The sequence below is a fragment of the Melanerpes formicivorus genome, unplaced genomic scaffold, assembly GCF_026170545.1.
Source record: "Melanerpes formicivorus ecotype bairdi unplaced genomic scaffold, bMelFor1.0.p_v2 SCAF_6, whole genome shotgun sequence".
NCBI lineage: Eukaryota > Metazoa > Chordata > Aves > Piciformes > Picidae > Melanerpes > Melanerpes formicivorus.
The window spans coordinates 35,647,651-35,664,309 of NW_027142358.1; the positions used below are offsets into that span (position 1 = coordinate 35,647,651).

General features: G+C 41.6%; 1 protein-coding gene across 1 annotated transcript in view; it reads right to left on the bottom strand.

Annotated features, from left to right (window-relative positions):
• CFAP46 (cilia and flagella associated protein 46) overlaps positions 1-16,659 on the bottom strand; it is a 66,350-nt gene that overhangs the window by 41,334 nt on the left and 8,357 nt on the right. The window contains exons 7-19 of the mRNA XM_068140474.1: positions 16,379-16,473; positions 15,509-15,616; positions 14,523-14,622; positions 13,421-13,519; positions 11,098-11,288; positions 9,700-9,928; positions 8,869-8,992; positions 8,310-8,433; positions 7,434-7,564; positions 6,233-6,381; positions 5,199-5,323; positions 3,180-3,392; positions 1,582-1,795 (exon numbers count right to left, since the gene is read on the bottom strand). Coding sequence (XP_067996575.1) covers positions 1,582-1,795; positions 3,180-3,392; positions 5,199-5,323; positions 6,233-6,381; positions 7,434-7,564; positions 8,310-8,433; positions 8,869-8,992; positions 9,700-9,928; positions 11,098-11,288; positions 13,421-13,519; positions 14,523-14,622; positions 15,509-15,616; positions 16,379-16,473 — 1,902 coding nt within the window. The remainder of the gene's footprint in view (positions 1-1,581; positions 1,796-3,179; positions 3,393-5,198; positions 5,324-6,232; positions 6,382-7,433; positions 7,565-8,309; positions 8,434-8,868; positions 8,993-9,699; positions 9,929-11,097; positions 11,289-13,420; positions 13,520-14,522; positions 14,623-15,508; positions 15,617-16,378; positions 16,474-16,659) is intronic.

The window sequence follows — 16,659 nt, forward strand, 5'->3', positions numbered from 1 at the left end:
ATTCTATGTATGTATTCTACACAGCATGGAAGACTGATCAAAAGCAAGCACTCTGGGCACTATGCCTCATATGAGACTCATCAAAAAGCCCAATGCCAGAAATAGTAACAAATTGTAGTTGAGTTCTACCTAGCAACTGCCAAAAGTAAATTCACTCTAACATGAAGTTTTCTATTGAAAATCTGAATCCTTCCAATACAAACCCCAAAATACAACTCTCTACAACTGCCTGAAAGGAGGCTGGAGCCATGTGGGGGGTCAGTCTCTTCTCCAAAGGAACAAGGGCAAGAGGAAATGGCCTAAAGCTGCATCCGGGAAGGTTTAGGTTGGACATTAAGAATGGCTTATTCCTAGAAAGGGTAATTGAGGCCTGGCCCAAGCTGCCCAGAGATGTAGAGGAGTCACCATCCCTGGAGAGGTTTGAAAGCCATGTAGATGTGGTGGTGAGGGACATGGCTTAGTGGTGGCCTGGCAGTGCTGGGCTAACAGCTGAGCTTGATCTTAAAGGTCTTTTCCAGCCATAATGATTCCATGATTCTATAAAGTTTTCTTCACACAAAATGAAAGGTCAGAAGTGTTCTCTGTACCAAATTCACACGAACCCATTGTGTTCACCTGATGGTTAGGGAAACAATCTGTTGCAGCAACATGGAACAATTCTATTACTCCTATTCTAATGCTATCTGCCTTTTTGAAAATTAAAATAGTCAGAAAATATTTTCTGCCTGTCATAACTATTTAATCTCTTGGAAAGTTTCAAAGGAAATCAAGGTATGATAAATGCTTCAGAAATAATTTTGCCTCCATCCAAAACTGAAAGAGAAATGACATTTATGCCGTGTAATTTCTTAGCATTTGACAGCTGGTAAAACAAAACTGAATACCTGAGATAAGCTAGGAAGAGTGAAATCCATGAGGCCCAAGCCATTACATGAATGCATTTCTAGACCAACAAGAATTTGTGCCATGAGATTTTGTGCTTCATCCTTATTCTAAGCAGAAATAAATAATTCACATTAATAGATTATTTTTTGGCAAGTAAATATTAATTTTATTCAAATAAAATTTCAACATTATCCAGGATTTCAGAAATACCTCCTCTGTCCCAAGCTTGTGACTGATCTGCTGCTGATTTAACTGCTTTGCTTTTACCCATGTAGCAATGATCTGTTGCTGTGCAGCAACAGGTACTGCCTCATCAGGCATGGCTCCATCTGCCACACTCAGGGCAAACTCACAAATCTAAACACCAAGAAGGAAAAACAGAAGACTGAACCACAAGATTAATTTTAAAAGCTCTTTGTGTGAATCATGCCATCTATTAGTGATGTGTAAACTGTCACCCATGGCTCTCAGCCCAACACCATCTCCATTAGGTCAACCTACACAGCAGATAGCAGCCACAGTGCTCTGCCCCAGCTGGCAAGGAGCTTCAGCCTGCATTTGGGGAGGACCTATGGCAGCAGCAATTGTAAGAGATGGTAGCTATTTGTTTTGCAAAAAAATCTGCAATTTAATTTAAGTGCAGTACAACATATGACAGCACATCAAAACAGACCACAAAACATGAGGGCTTGGTACCTCTAAGGCAGCCTTGACATCAGGAAGCCCACTGGGATCTACTGAAGAAGGCAGGCTAACATTTGCTTTGTCAGGTTTCTTTGCTGCAGCTTTTTCACTTCTGCCTGTTGCTGCATCTTGTTTTTCCTTTTCAGCAAATTCTGGCTTTGGAATCCAAGGAAGCATTAAGCCCCGAGCCAAAGCATCACATAACATCAACAGAGTCGCAGCACTTCTGTGGAAGCAAACAAAAATCCAACGTGCATGCTGCCACCAGATCCAAGTAAGAGGAAGTAACACAGTTTGCTGCTGTCAAGTCATAAACATCACTTCAAAATGTAGATTTTTCTTAGAAAGCAAAAATCTAAATGTAAAAAGCAAAACCCATTGCTAGACCAGTGTCGAGGGTTGAAGGGGAAGGCCGCAAAGCCTTCTTCCCCCCCCGTAAGTAAAGGGAAGAAAATGGAAAAGTAAAAAAAACGCAGCTGGATTAGCAAAGGGATTGTGTGCTATATTTACAAAGCAGTTTAGGGAATGCAGGTAAATATATACAGAATTTACAGTATTTACAATATATACAGAAATATACAACAAAATGACATAGGAATGAGATTCTCTCCTCTGCTGAACTCCAAGTTCAAAGGTGCTTTCTACCAATCTACCAATGAAATTAGTTTAGATCTGTCTTTCGTTTATAAACATTCAGCCACAATGGGACAGCCTCAAACGGTCACAACCAGTTACCTTGATTCAACATACAAAACCCCACAACTAACTCTCACAGTCTGCTGCTCCTTCCTCTTTTGTGTTTTTTGAGAGAGAACACAAACTGAATTATGTGGAGAAGATTATTGTTGATACAAGCTAATATAAATATCAGAATCAGGCAAGTATTGCCAGTCTTCTTCCATGCACAAACTGCACTCTGGGCTTTGCTCTCCAGTTACAGCTGTCCCAGTGCTGAGGACACTGTCAATAACATGCTGCCATTTCTAGGGTTCTGCTCCACAGTCAGACTTTGACTTCAGCATCGGCCTGTGTCATAGACAATATTTCTTCCATTGCATTTACCACAAAACAGGATTTCCCCAAATCACTTCGGGATCTACATTCCTCTCTTCTGTTAATGTGCACATTCTCTTTTTTTTTCCTATTATATTTCAGAGCCAGTAGTAACCTCCTTACTTTGAGTACAAATATTTACAAAGACAATTTACTTTAGTATTCAACTTCAGAGCAACTGTCAGCAAGCAAACACATTTAGAACTGTCCTGCAAATTCAGGTTAAGAAAATACTCCTGATTCTTCCCGACCAGCTCAACAAAATTCCGTTCCATGTGTCCACAAAGAAGAGAAATGAATATTTCTTAGTCTAAAGTTAGTATGTCTCTTAGTGAATTACTATTCAAAGAACAAATAGAAAAGATTAAAAAAGTCATACTTACACCAGAAAATTAAATCTCCCTTCTGAACACTCTCTGTATACACCAAAGTCCTTCTACTAGTAATGAAAGGCAGCAATAAGTCTTCCACAGCACAAAGTGATATACAGTGTTTGTAAAAATATGTTCTCTTTTTCAGACAAAGGAACATATTTACAACCAGACATCTAAACTCACCCATCATGCCCAACAGCCTGGATGGCTCCAAGCAGAGTCTGCAGATACTTAACAATTTGCCTCTGTCTTCCTGAAGAGATAAGATGTCTGTTGTAGTTTAAGATATACACTACAGCACTGTGAACAACCCAGGCTTCATTCAGCTCTTCTCCTATTTCAGCTGCACGTTGGAAGTTTCCCATAGCATACTGAGATAAGTAGTCTATCCATGAACTGCAAAATTAGCGTAAAGATGCTGCTAGTCCAAAATGTCAACAATAAAAGGAACTACATCCTAAGGCTAGATAAGCAGTAATACATCTGTATCAATAACAACAACATTTATTAAGTCTGCAGCCGCAGAATTCTCCACCCTCCACTCTTCCACATGCAAGAATCATGTGATACCAGAGAGAAGAATGCTACTTGCTGTGCTCTACTCTCCATTATTCATCTAATCTGAGTGGATGGAACAGACTGGTTTTGCAAACTGAAATGAGTCCTTGTAGACACTCAGGTACTCAGACATCATTGTATTTACAGGACCAATAAAGCAAGACAGAGACCTTTTGATTTGGGGACAGATATTTTTAAACATAGAATTTCATGGTCAAAATGTCAATATAACACATATTTAACAGTTTTTAAGGTTGGGATAGTAGCTTCTACTTTAAGAGAAATAAATGTTAAATGAAAGCCAGCATGGATTTAGGAAGGGCAGGTCCTGCCTGACCAACCTGATCTCCTTCTATGATCAGGTGACCCGCCTGGTGGATGTGGGGAGGCCTGTGGATGTGGTCTACCTGGACCTCAGCAAGGCCTTTGACACTGGAGGGCTGAGCCCAGAGAGTGGTGGTGAATGGTGCCACATCCATCTGGCAGCCAGGCACTAGTGGTGTGCTCCAAGGATCAGTGCTGGGCCCTGTGCTCTTTAACATCTTTATTGATGATCTGGTTGAGGGCATCGAGTCCATCATCAGTAAATTTGCTGACGACACCAAGCTGGGGGCAGGAGTTGATCTGCTGGAGGGTCGAGAGGCTCTGCAGAGGGACCTGGACAGGCTGTACAGATGGGCAGAGTCCAACGGCACGAGATTTAACACATCCAAGTGCCGGGTTCTGCACATTGGCCACAACAACCCCATGTAGTGCTACAGGCTGGGGTCAGAGTGGCTGAGAGCAGCCAGGTAGAGAGAGACCTGGGGCTACTGGTTGATGATAGGCTGAACATGAGCCTGCAGTGTGCCCAGGTGGCCAGGAGGGCCAATGGCATCCTGGCCTGCATCAAGAACAGTGTGGCCAGCAGGAGCAGGGAGGTCATTCTGCCCCTGTACACTGCACTGCTTAGGCCACACCTTGAGTCCTGTGTCCAGTTCTGGGCCCCTCAGTTTAGGAAGGAGGTTGACTTGCTGGAACAAGTCCAGAGAAGGGCAACGAAGTTGGTGAGGGGTTTGGAGCACAGCCCTGTGAGGAGAGGCTGAGGGAGCTGGGGTTGCTTAGCCTGGAGAAGAGGAGACTCAGGGGTGACCTTATCACTCTCTACAACTACCTGAAGAGGGGTTGTAGACAGGCGGATGATGGTCTCTTCTCCCAGGCAGCCAGTACCAGAACCAGAGGACACAGTCTCAAGCTGTGCCGGGGGAGGTTTAGGTTGGATGTTAGGAAGAAGTTCTATACAGAAAGAGTGATTGCCCATTGGAATGTGCTGCCCAGGGAGGTGGTGGAGTCGCTGTCATGGGAGGTGTTCAGGAGGAGACTTGATGGGGTGCTTGGTGCCATGGGTTAGCTGTTTGGGTGGGTTGGATTGGTTGGTGGGTTGGACACGATGATCTTGAAGGTCTCTTCCAACCTGGTTTGGTTTATTCTAAATAAATGGTTTATTCTATTCTAAATAAAATGTACACTCCATAATGAAAGCAAACTAAAGGAAAATTATTTCAAGCTGTTGATTAGATTACTTTCCTTTTCCCATTACCACAACTACCTACAAACACAAAGCACCTGGTGACAATGAATTGTACTAAGAAGATACTGTCTCACCTGTATATTTTCCATTCTGGATCATTCTCAGGAAGATACAAAACACTTCCTGGACTTGCACATTCTGGAGGCACAGCACAATCATTCAGTTCAGCTCCCTGCAATCTTAATAAATTAATAGTTGCCTGGAAAGATACAGACAAAGGTATTTTCTACCCAGGTTATCACTGTGAAAAGGCTGTGATGTAGTATTAGTATTAGACATAGTATTAGCCTCTTTAAAAATTAAAGAGCACAAAATGCTTCTTCAGATGTGCTACAGGCAGGTAAAACTCCATGAAACACAAGGTAAAATACTTCATAATCTCCCAGTTGCCAACAGCTAATTGAGACAATAAAAAGGCATTTTTAAACGTATGTACTGATTCTATTTTTCTCTAATCGTGCTGGAGCTTTAAGGATCCAGAAATATAATGGTGTGGTGGGTTAATGCCCATTCTGAAGAGAAACAAAACAGGGTGCAGGGCTTGCGGGTGCGTTGCCCTCCCTGCAGGGCATTTTCCCCCCTGGGAAACTGAGTCTCTCCCACTCCCCCCTCCCTGCCCAGCTAGGGTATATAAAGGGAGGACACTGCTGCCCAGAGAGACCACTCCTGCCCACTGCAGGCTTGAACTCACGACCTTCCCACTGAAGAGTCTTATGTGCTACCAATGAGCCACATGGTCTCCCCCTCTGGGCAGGGAACAGACTCAGTTTCACAGGGGGGAAAATGCCCTGCAGGGAGGGTAAAGCACCCTCAAGCCCTCCACCCTGTTTTGTTTCTTTTCAGAACAGGCGTTAACTCACCACAAATGGCACATGTCAAACACAATAAAACCCTTGCAAAAAAGTGCTGTGACACTATTGCTACAGTTACTGTTGGTACAGTTACTTTCACATAGTATTTTGATAAAGGTGCCTCAGGAAACTACTACTTCCTTTAGTTCCCATGGAGATAAACAATAACTGTAAGTTCCAGTGCTTTATGTATAGCAGTACGTATAAAACGAAGCTAAATGAAGAAGATATGAGTGGCAGCTGTGTAACTTATTTACCTCTGCATTAATGAATCTAATTTCTGCGCATATTCTGAGTAAATCTCTTTCAAAAGAGAAGGATTTATCAGGCAGTACTGATTCTCCTGGTAATTCTCCTTGATCATCATCCATCATAGTTGCACTAAGTTTCTTGTTCTGTGCTAAAACTAAACAAACACACAAACACACAAACAAATCCATCATTATTACCATGCACATCAGAAGAAAAAAAGTCACTTCCATTTTCAAATTATTTCACTCAATTTTTGGGGGTCCTCACTGCAATATATTGGAATCAAAACCTTCTGAAGCACCGCTGAGGTACTGGTTGCCTGTGATATTGCTACTTTTGTGCATAAACATCAATACTTACAGCAAGTAACTTGCTCCAGCCCAGAAATTACATTAATACTAATATAACAAGTGGCCTCTAGTTCAACTTTATTGCTTCAATGAAAGTGAAGTGCTGAACATTACATAGTGGCTAGCATCTTAGTATGTTTAAATCATGGATGGGGCTGACTTTCTGGCAGCATATTCATCAATAAAGAGAAAAATAGCATTATTTTTGTTTGGTTTAGTAATGAAGAGACAGGACCAATATTACTTTAATATAAACACAAAAGTAAGAGCATGAAACCTGTCACAGTGGGCTCCCTCTACACTGTTGGCCAATAGTGGGTGCTCGAGAAAATGTATAAAAAGTAGCAGGCACAAAGCTACATTTTTTCCTGGCCTATCTTCATAGTTTTCAGACTCTTCATCCAAGCAGTCACCTGAACCAGAGGCTGTGTTCAAGCTACCCAGTTCAATACTCTTTGATCTAACTTTATCAGTTTTTGTCTAATACTTTAAACCATACCTACATATTCCAGTATCTAAATTTAATTAACACTAGCTAGAGAAAAAGAGGTGTATACTAGAATTTCACATATTTAAGGTGAGTGTTATGAAATGTTACACAAAAACCCCTAGATACATTTCTTGTAAGTACTTTTGTTTAGCACTAGAGAAACACTCCTGAAGGCAGAGCATGGTTTCAAGAAGAAAACCTTCTAACTGATTTCTGTATCCATTCTGCAGTGACAGAGCAGAGCCTCAGAGAACTTGGGAATGGGAGGGAAGAAAACAATAAGAATATTGGCTGGCCCCTTTGAGTAACTGTAATAACTTAGGAAAAAGTTCCTTTTACAACATCCAAAATAATTAATTCTCTTACTTTTTTTAGGCTTTGTTACCTTCCTAAGCAAAGCCTCCTCATACAAGAGGCAAAACCTGCAGGCTGTACGGCAGACGTCCCACACTTCCCCTTTACGTGCAGCTTTTGCTAGATATGCCCAAAGTGTAACTCTGCCAAAGGAAAAGCACACAGAAAGAGTGAGACTTCAGCAGCAGCAAAGACTACACTAGTACTTCATTCTTTACTAATACAGAAAGAAATCCATTCAGCATAGCAATGAGTCTTGTTTTGGACAGCAGTATACCGACATTGCAGAATGGGTGACACAATCCTTCTTACATAATAAACTAAATGAGCATTTCCCAACTGGTGTGGAGAATTTCAGAGTAAGTCCTGAAAACAAGTTTGGACTTAGAATTTTTTAGAAAACAGCTTAAATTTCAGTGCAGCAACAAAAAGGAAACACTTTCTTTTAAATGAAGAATGATAAAATGATATGCAAACAGTCAAAAGAAGGCCTGTGATTTTCACTTTTGGTCACAAACATTTGTAGGAGGCGATGCGACACAAGAGCCTAAAATGACACTTTGGCAACGTTTCAGCTATGCATCGAGTTACTCACTCTTCCAATCTTCATCCACTCGTTATACTGTGTGTTCAGCTCTTGTCAACAGAATAGGTGAGGTGAGGCGGGGGGTGTGAGAGAAAGGATTAGAAGCAGGATACTACCCATTAAGCACAGCACATGAACCAGTGGAACTTTTCAAAGTTAAACTCATGCTTAATTGCTGTGCCAGGTCTAGCTGAAGCTTCTTACAAGGTGTCATCAAGTAACTTAACAGCTGCATTAGGAAACTTTCCCATTAGAGACTTACACACAAGAAGAAAGGGAAACTTCTCGTCTATAGTAATTACCTCTCTCCCTCATTTTCACCTCCGACGTATTTCAAATGTTCATCAGCTTTCTCTATACTTTTAATATGATGCTGTGCTTTTGCACAGAGGTAGCTTATTTGACTCCCACTTTTACCTGAGGAAACTTAGCAAAGAAGAAAAGAATTTAAGTTAATTTGAAAACATTAGAGACATAAAAATCCACATGAAAGGTATGCCATGAAATTCACCAATACTTTCTGAGACACTTGAAATCCAGCTCTTTTGTCAGTACTTAAAGCTTTCCCAAACCAACCCAATCAACCTGAATAACCCTCCACCAGGCCAGCATACAGTACACTACAGCACAACAGCAAGATTCAGATGAAATCAAAGGGAAAAACAGCAACCTTTCCTCTCCCAGTATCACAACATAAATCTTAGATCCCTAACGAAGTCAACAGGAGCTCTGTCATGGAATTCCGCATTTGTATTGCAATACTCTCTACATCATGCCACAAGACATTATCTCCAACCTGTAAGAGTGCAAAGCAGTTAAAGTTGAGTGAACTTACTTTTCAATTCACATATGTACCCTTACCTTTAACTTCATTCTCACTGTCAAGGACGATATGAAATGAATCAGGAGCTAATGCACGACCAGCATTCACCAGAAGGGCCCTCCTTTTTCGCACGCTATCCCTCTGCTCTCCCCCCGTTTTAGCCTACTTAAAAAAAAGAACCAATTGGTCTAAGGTTCATTTTAAATGCATTCCCATTTATATAACTCATTTTCTAAATGCATCAGAATGCAGATCAGACACAGCACTGCAGGTGGGCTCTCAGCAGAGTGGAGCAGATGGGAGGGATTCCCTCCCTCCATCTGCTGCCGGCACTCCTGGGTTCAGCCCAGGTCACAGTTGGTTCAGGGCCGGGAGCACATGGTGCTCACTCATGCCCAGCTTTGTACCCACCAGAACCTCCAGGTCATCCTCCACAGGGCTGCTCTAATCCCCTTCATATGCCAGGCTTTATTGATATCAGGGATTGACCTGACCCATGTGTGGGACCCTGACCTTCTTGAAGCTCACACTGGCCCACTTCTCCAGCTCTTTGGCCACTGCTGATTAACTAAAACATGCAATGAAATCTTAACTGTTGATGATTAAGGTTTCTTTTTTGCTGATGTTTTTGCAACTGAATCACTTCCCCTTTCCCCCAAGAAATAAGGTTTGAACATAACTGGGAAAACATCCTTGATCACCACAAAGAATTCACAGAGTTTTTCAAGGCAACCAACCAATGCCAATTTGTGGAAAGCAAGCTGGTGATGGCTTTGCTATTAGACAGTTCTACTAAACCACTGCCTTTCCTCTGACAGAATTTAGTAAGCAAATCTGCTTCAGCTACTGATCTTATTCTCAGTGATTACCTGTTCAATCAGCACTGCTGCCCGATCCTCTGGACGCTCAGGTGACTTATGCAGCACAGTGCACAAATGCAGGCGGTTAAAAGTCAGTCTCAGGTACTCCTGGTGATGCCCCTTCTTGTCTAGATGCATAGCCTTTTGCAAGTGCTCCACAGCAGCCTCTATTCTGTCCCCATCTTCTTCAATGCGAGCTATTTCCATATGAACTTGGCACCGCAACAAAACCAGCGTGCTAAGGAACGTGAATTGAGATTTTTGAATGTAGCGTAAAATGTTCCAATCAAGCACACTAAAATTCTTAGACCTAAAAACTACCCAGCAATCAAGAGAGACTCCAGTATGGAAACAGGTATTCCCTTTTTAACTGACTTGTCTCTCATTTTCACTATTATGCCCTTTGAATGAAATGGCTTCAAAAATTTAACTGCACTTACTTTCATTAACTCTCCACAAGAAAAGACAGCCACGAGGAAGCAGCACAGCTTGCAGACTAGCTCAGAGAAAAAGTGCCATGACTGACCTTTAGCTTACACATCAGCCACACATGCTGATAGCATGCTCTCAACTGCTTGAATAACAGTACAGCAACACAAGAGAGTTTTTGTACAGGTGCATGACTGCTTCTTCAGGCTTTCCTTTCCCCTTTATGCAGATAAAAACCTAGCCCTTTAAGAAACACTGAAAATATATTCCTCACTTGCCTCTGTAACACTTTGACCAGAAACCACTTCCTGGTCTGCTCAAAGGACGGACCTGTCCATTACAGCCAGCGCTGCCACCCAAGTTACCATCTCTGTTCTTAGCAGCTGGCCTACCTGCAAGTCCACATTTAACTAAGTAGAACATACTCAGGTTTACTTGTTCCACCCTAATGAAAAGTCAAAGCTACGCAGGTGCTTCTGTGCAGCAGAACAGCAAACAGAAGAATACATCTAAAAACCACTACACATTTTCTTAACACATTGGACTTTCCAGTTCGAAAGCCTCCCCGAAGATGCAGTAACAGTACCCTGCAAGAAGTGTCTTATTCCATACATAATAACCAAGCCATAATGGGCTTAGAAGTCCTTTTCTAATTGTATGTTTTTCATTGAAATTGAAGGGAGTACCAGAATCTAAATCACACTACAACACATTTACTCATACTGCAGCTTTGGAATTTCCTCACCTCACTTTGGTTAGCCATAGTATTTTTCAGTTCCTAAGAAACAGGCCATTAAACAGTGTGAGCTTCTGCCTGAAAGGAGCCTGTATTGAAATAGTTAACAAGGAAATGCACGCCATACACAGACACCAATTTATTAAAAGCTAGTGGCAAACTCTCAAAGGTGACAAAGCTTGACTCTTACACAAGGCTTATGCTCGGTCACCAGCCCTCTATAAGGAAGCAGTGAACATTACCTGTCAATGGCTTCGAGCACACCAGCCACCGCCGCCAAGGGTGCCCGCACACACTGACGCAAATTGTGCTGTAGCAGCGGCAGGCACAGATTCCACTGGGTTGCACAAACCACCTGAATCACACCAGCATCTCCCAACTGAACTGCACGTTTTAGGGCTAACCCCAGGGCTTTTATCACTTCCAGCCGAGCCTACACAAACGAAAAACTAATTAGCACACAGTGCTAAAATTTCCTACATGTTCCTCCAGTTTTTAACCTTAGGTGTGCTTCCAACAGAAGGCTGTCCCTTGGCAGCAGACTTAGCAAATATTCCAATTTTTAAGTAATTTATTTTTTAACATTGTTTCTTAATAAAAGCTGGGTTTAAAAAAACAGGCATTGATAAGTAAGGAATGTTTCTTTTAGGCACTCCGTGCAGCCAGTACATATTTCAGGCAGAAGTCTCTCTGATGTGAGAGAGGGGAGGTTTTGGTTGGGTTTTTTTGTACAATAAGCTACAAATGAAGTATAGAAGAAAAAAAAACAATATTATGAATGGGATTTGTCAATTTAATTTGGTTCCTGTCGTAGTCTGGGCTGGGTGCCCTCTGCTACAGGGGTGTTTTCTGTGTCCAGAAGTCCAGCCCAGTGGCTGGACACAGGACATTAGGTTATTTCCTACCATGATCCCTTGCACCACTATAAGTTTTATGGCGGGGTCTGGCACTTCCTCTTTCCTTCCTCTTTGACACCCGGTAACTGGGGGAGAGATCTCCCGGCCATGGGCCTGATTAGGCCCAAGGCCACAGGGGGATGGGCAGTCTCAGATCTGGCCAGCCGAGACTAGCCTAGCTGGTGGGGGGGGAAGGAGGAGCCCTGGGGGTTTGGGTGCACCCTCAGGTGGGGATGGAATCTTTCTGGGTCTGTTTTGGGGTCTCTCTTGTCACTGTGTTTCTAGTTCTCTGTACACACTCACTGTTCTCTATTTAAACTTTCCATCACTTTTGCAATCCGTTTGCCTGAGTCGTCATTTCCGCGCGTGGTGGGGAGGGGGTTTGCCCCAACCCATTACAGTTCCTATTTAATCTAAAAGCAAATCCTCACCTGCATAACGGGCATGCATTAATTATTTAGTTATGCGATAAAAGAAAGAAAAGAAAAAAATCTGGACAAAAACCTCTCCAACTGCACACACTGTGGCTGGAATACTTATAAATACCTAAATGTCTCCATATCCTCTTTTTTCATTATTATCTATTACTAATTTTGTATTATGAGTAAATAATGATTTTTTTCTGAAGGTGAATGGAATTGCTGAACTCCAGATTAACAACAGTCAGGTGCACTGGCGCTATGCACTTCCACAATGCACATTCCTACAAGCATAGGAGTATTAGGTGCCTGTGCTAGTTGTGCTGGAATGGAATGGAATGGAGTAAGAATAGAATAGAATAGAATAGAATAGAACAGAACAGAACAGAACAGAACAGAACAGAACAGGTTGGAGGAGACCTTCAAGATCAGCGTGTCCAACCTATCATCCAACACCACCTAAACAACTAACCCATGGCACCAAGCACCCTGTCAAGTCTCCTCCTGAACACCTCCAATGATGGTGACTCCACCACCTCCCCAGGCAGCCCATTCCAACGGGCAATCACTCTCTCTGTGTAGAATTTCCTCCTAACATCCAGTCTGATCCTCCCCTGGTGCAGCTTGAGACTGTGTCCTCTTGTTCTGGTGCTGGTTGTCTGGGAGAAGAGACCAGCTCCCACCTGGCTACAACCTCCCTTCAGGGATGCTCCTTGTAAGCATCTACTGACCCTACTGATAGAATTAACAACTCAGGCTTCTGCTTTTGATGATCTGAATGATAACCGAATCAACTGACTACAGAAATCAGAAAATCCTGCCCAGCATGACAATCTAACAGGAATAATCTCTGTTTCCCTGGATTTGTATGAGATTACCCTGCAATAATACCTGAGCTGGATTCAGTGATCCTTGTGGGTCCCTTCCAGCTTGAGATACCCTATGAAACCGCTTCCCATCAAGGTCAAACAGGAAAACAAGAGAGCATTGCCCTCACATGCCTCAATGCTACCATCTTTACTCTAGAAAGCAGCACATTGTGAACCTTTGCAGCCAAACAGGAGTCCTAAGGGAGGAATATCCAAGCCCTCTTTACTTTTGGTGTTTTCGTATTGGCAGCCCAAGCAGAAGGAATATATAGAGGTTTACAGGAGTTCCTGATCAGCATAACATAATGAAGACACCTAAGTCCAATGCAGTTGTCCATGTTTAACAAATTGAAACTTTTCTCTCAAAGTTAAACAACTTACCTCAACAGCTCCCTTGGTGTAAGTCATAGTTCTGGTGTCCATTTTTTTAATTTCATATTCACTTTCCAGGCACTGTATTTCAATAAGTTTCCCTTGGTCCTATGAGGTATTAATATACAAAATTCTAATATTAATAATTAAAATAATGTTAAGATTAAACCCATGAAAATTCAGCAATACAGCACAATACCTTCTCCCTGAAAACCCCACAATACTAGTTATGGAAACAACAGAAAGGGGGTAACATTTCTCATTTGAACAGAAGTCACTTTCTACTGAGCTGAAGCTGCAAAATAACTTCAACAGGATTTTTCAAGTTGTTTGTTGCCAGACAAACAGTAAGGAAACCAGTACACATTTGGGTTTTCCCATACTGTAATTTAATTTCAGTTCTAGTGGATTCTTGTTCATCAATTTTATTAAAGGATTCATCTTTTAAGTGAAGGAAGAGGATCCAAGTGTGTCAGCAGGTCCCTTACTGCTTCCTCCTGGATTACAGGGGCACTATATGGTCCCTGGCTCCGTCTGGCAGCTCAGAAGGCCACTTGTCCTGAAGACAACCTGTCCCACTATTGAAGGTTGAGACAAAGAAGGTAATAAATACCTCTGCCTTTTCCTCATCTTTTGTTACTATAGTCCACTCTGCATCCACTAGAGTCCTTGCCTCTTCTTTTGCCATTAATGTATTTATAGAAACTCTTTCTTCTCCTTTACAGCAGTGGCCAGACTAAGTTCTAAATGGGCTTTTGCCTCTCTTTTTCCTGCATGACCTAGCAACATCCTTAAACCCTTCCTGGGATATCTCTCCTTTTTTCCAAAGGTGATGCACCCTCTTTTTTTCCCCCTTAATTCCTTTAGAAGCTCCTTGCACATGCAGTGCAGCTGTCTCCCTCGCTGGCTTGTCTCCCGGCACATTGGGACAGCCTGGCCCTGATCACTTATTCAAGTAATTGTTTGTATTAACAGTTACATAAGCAATACAGACACGGACAGAAGATCCCAGCACCATCAGTACTATTTCTGAAGTATAATCACAATGGGGGAAGGGGAAATGCTTTTGAAAAAATAAATCCAACCATAATTAATATAAACCAATACTTACAGTAATCTCAGCTCTCTTCAAATCCAGAATACAATCACAGGCAAGCTTCAAGCAATTTACTTTCACACAAAAATGAGCTAGTTCCAGAATCAAAGGAATCCTTTAAAAACAGAAAAACACCACTTCAGAAACTCTGCTATTGGTCTTTTATGGAATTAGGAAAGCACCATATGAAAGTAACTTTGTGCGATGTATCTGAAAACCTTGAACTTCTTTTGAATGTTAAAAAAAATATTATGCTGTTAATGCTTACAGAAACACTTGGGTCACATGAAAAAATACAGGAGTTCCTCTGTCCATGGAGGATATAGTTCTACTGCAGTCATGCACCAACCTTTCCTAAGAACTGAAGAGTACAGAATTAAAGGTAGGCAGCACAAAGAGGGTGAAATAACAAAGATTGTGGGTAGTGGGTAAATCCAGTGCAGTCAGCTGGCACACACAACAAGCAAATGCATTGGTTGGTTATTTAGGAACAAAGAACAGAACACACACAGTTGGAGACTGTTGTAAACGTTTAGATCCCCACAAATGACAGAAGGAGCCTAGGGTCTGCCTGGGTCAGGACAAGCCTGAGACATCTGACTATCATCACAGAAGACTGACCTTGCAAGTAAAAACACAGTACTACTTCCACGTGTATCAGCTGTGATGTAACTGCTGGAATAGAGCTCAGTTTAATCTGTATTTCAAGATTATGCTGAAGAATTGAGAAGGGCTCCAAGAAAAACTAAAAATGAACTAAAGTCTGAAAAGGACTTGTCAATTCCAATACCTTTAAAAAATCTCATCACCAAGAAAGGGCTATGGAAGATATTCAGTCATGGTTTCTTCATGAAAAGTTCACTAACAGGACCTAAGTGTTACCCCAACACAAACTATCACAACTAAGTACAAGTTCACTCTCTTCAAGGTCAGTGGGAATATGCAGAGATTTCAGTGGAAGCAGCATCAACTTTCATAGATCCATGACAAGTAAAACTCACTTCAGTCTGAGAACAGATGCTGGAGGTACCTCGTATTGTTTCAGAAGTACATACAAGGAATTCAGATTTTCAGTGGCATCACTTGGAAACTCATTTGTGTCCCACTGCCTGCAATCAGAAATTGATCAGAATTCATCACAATAAATATTGAAAATGTGAAAGAACTCTCCTAACTTTAGAATGGGTGTCTCCAAGTCCGATCTATCAGCAGGACACCTCGATTTTTAAAAGGCAGATTAAAAACAAATTACAAATCAAGTCAACAAGACCTACTTCAGTATGCCAAGTTACTCAGAGACAGACAGATACTGAGTAGAACATTCCACATGATTAATATTTCAGACAGCAAGTTTCATTCCAGAAGCAAAGAATAATGGTGTGCAGACCTCCTTTCCTATAATGGCAACACATGCTAATCTACTATAATAACTTACACTTTTAAAATGGGGAAGTGTTGAGACATTGGAAAAACACTAAATTAACTTTTTTTATGAAGTCTGATTTTCGAAACTATTTTATGCCTTTAAAAAGATAAGAAAGTAATAAGCTTCCTATCCTTGTAATTTCCCCACTTCTTCTTTACTTTGTCATACATGGCCTGCGTACCACACTGCAATCCGTGGGATACAAAACCGTCTTTCAATCTCTTAACTTCTTTCACCCAGTAATATCTGTACTACGTTCCCTAAGAACTGTCTCACTTTGTAGCTGAGGCTGGTCTCTAGGCAGGTCTGTCATTATAGTTTTCCTTTTGAGAAACCACATTTTGCAGGTGATTTTCCTGCTGACATGCAGCACACCAGAGCCGGACCCTGCCTCTGTAATATCAAGCAACTAAGTGGAGGCTCAAGAGGGCTTTTTAATACTTACGATTTTAATGTCTGCATTTTATAAATAACTGAAAAACGGATAGAATGTTGTATTTCCTTCTCTACCTGGGAAACATCCATTAGTTTGTGATACACCTATAAAATAAACATTTAATTATTGATTGATGAAGTAAGTGAGCAAAGGACAGACAATTTAGAGGGCTACAATAAAGCACATAAGTTGACTGTAGGCTTTTTCACAAACTTTGAGGCCAATGAGGCGACTACAACAACCTGTGTTGGCCAGCATAGATACCATAAAGATTACCTAGTAGAGATATA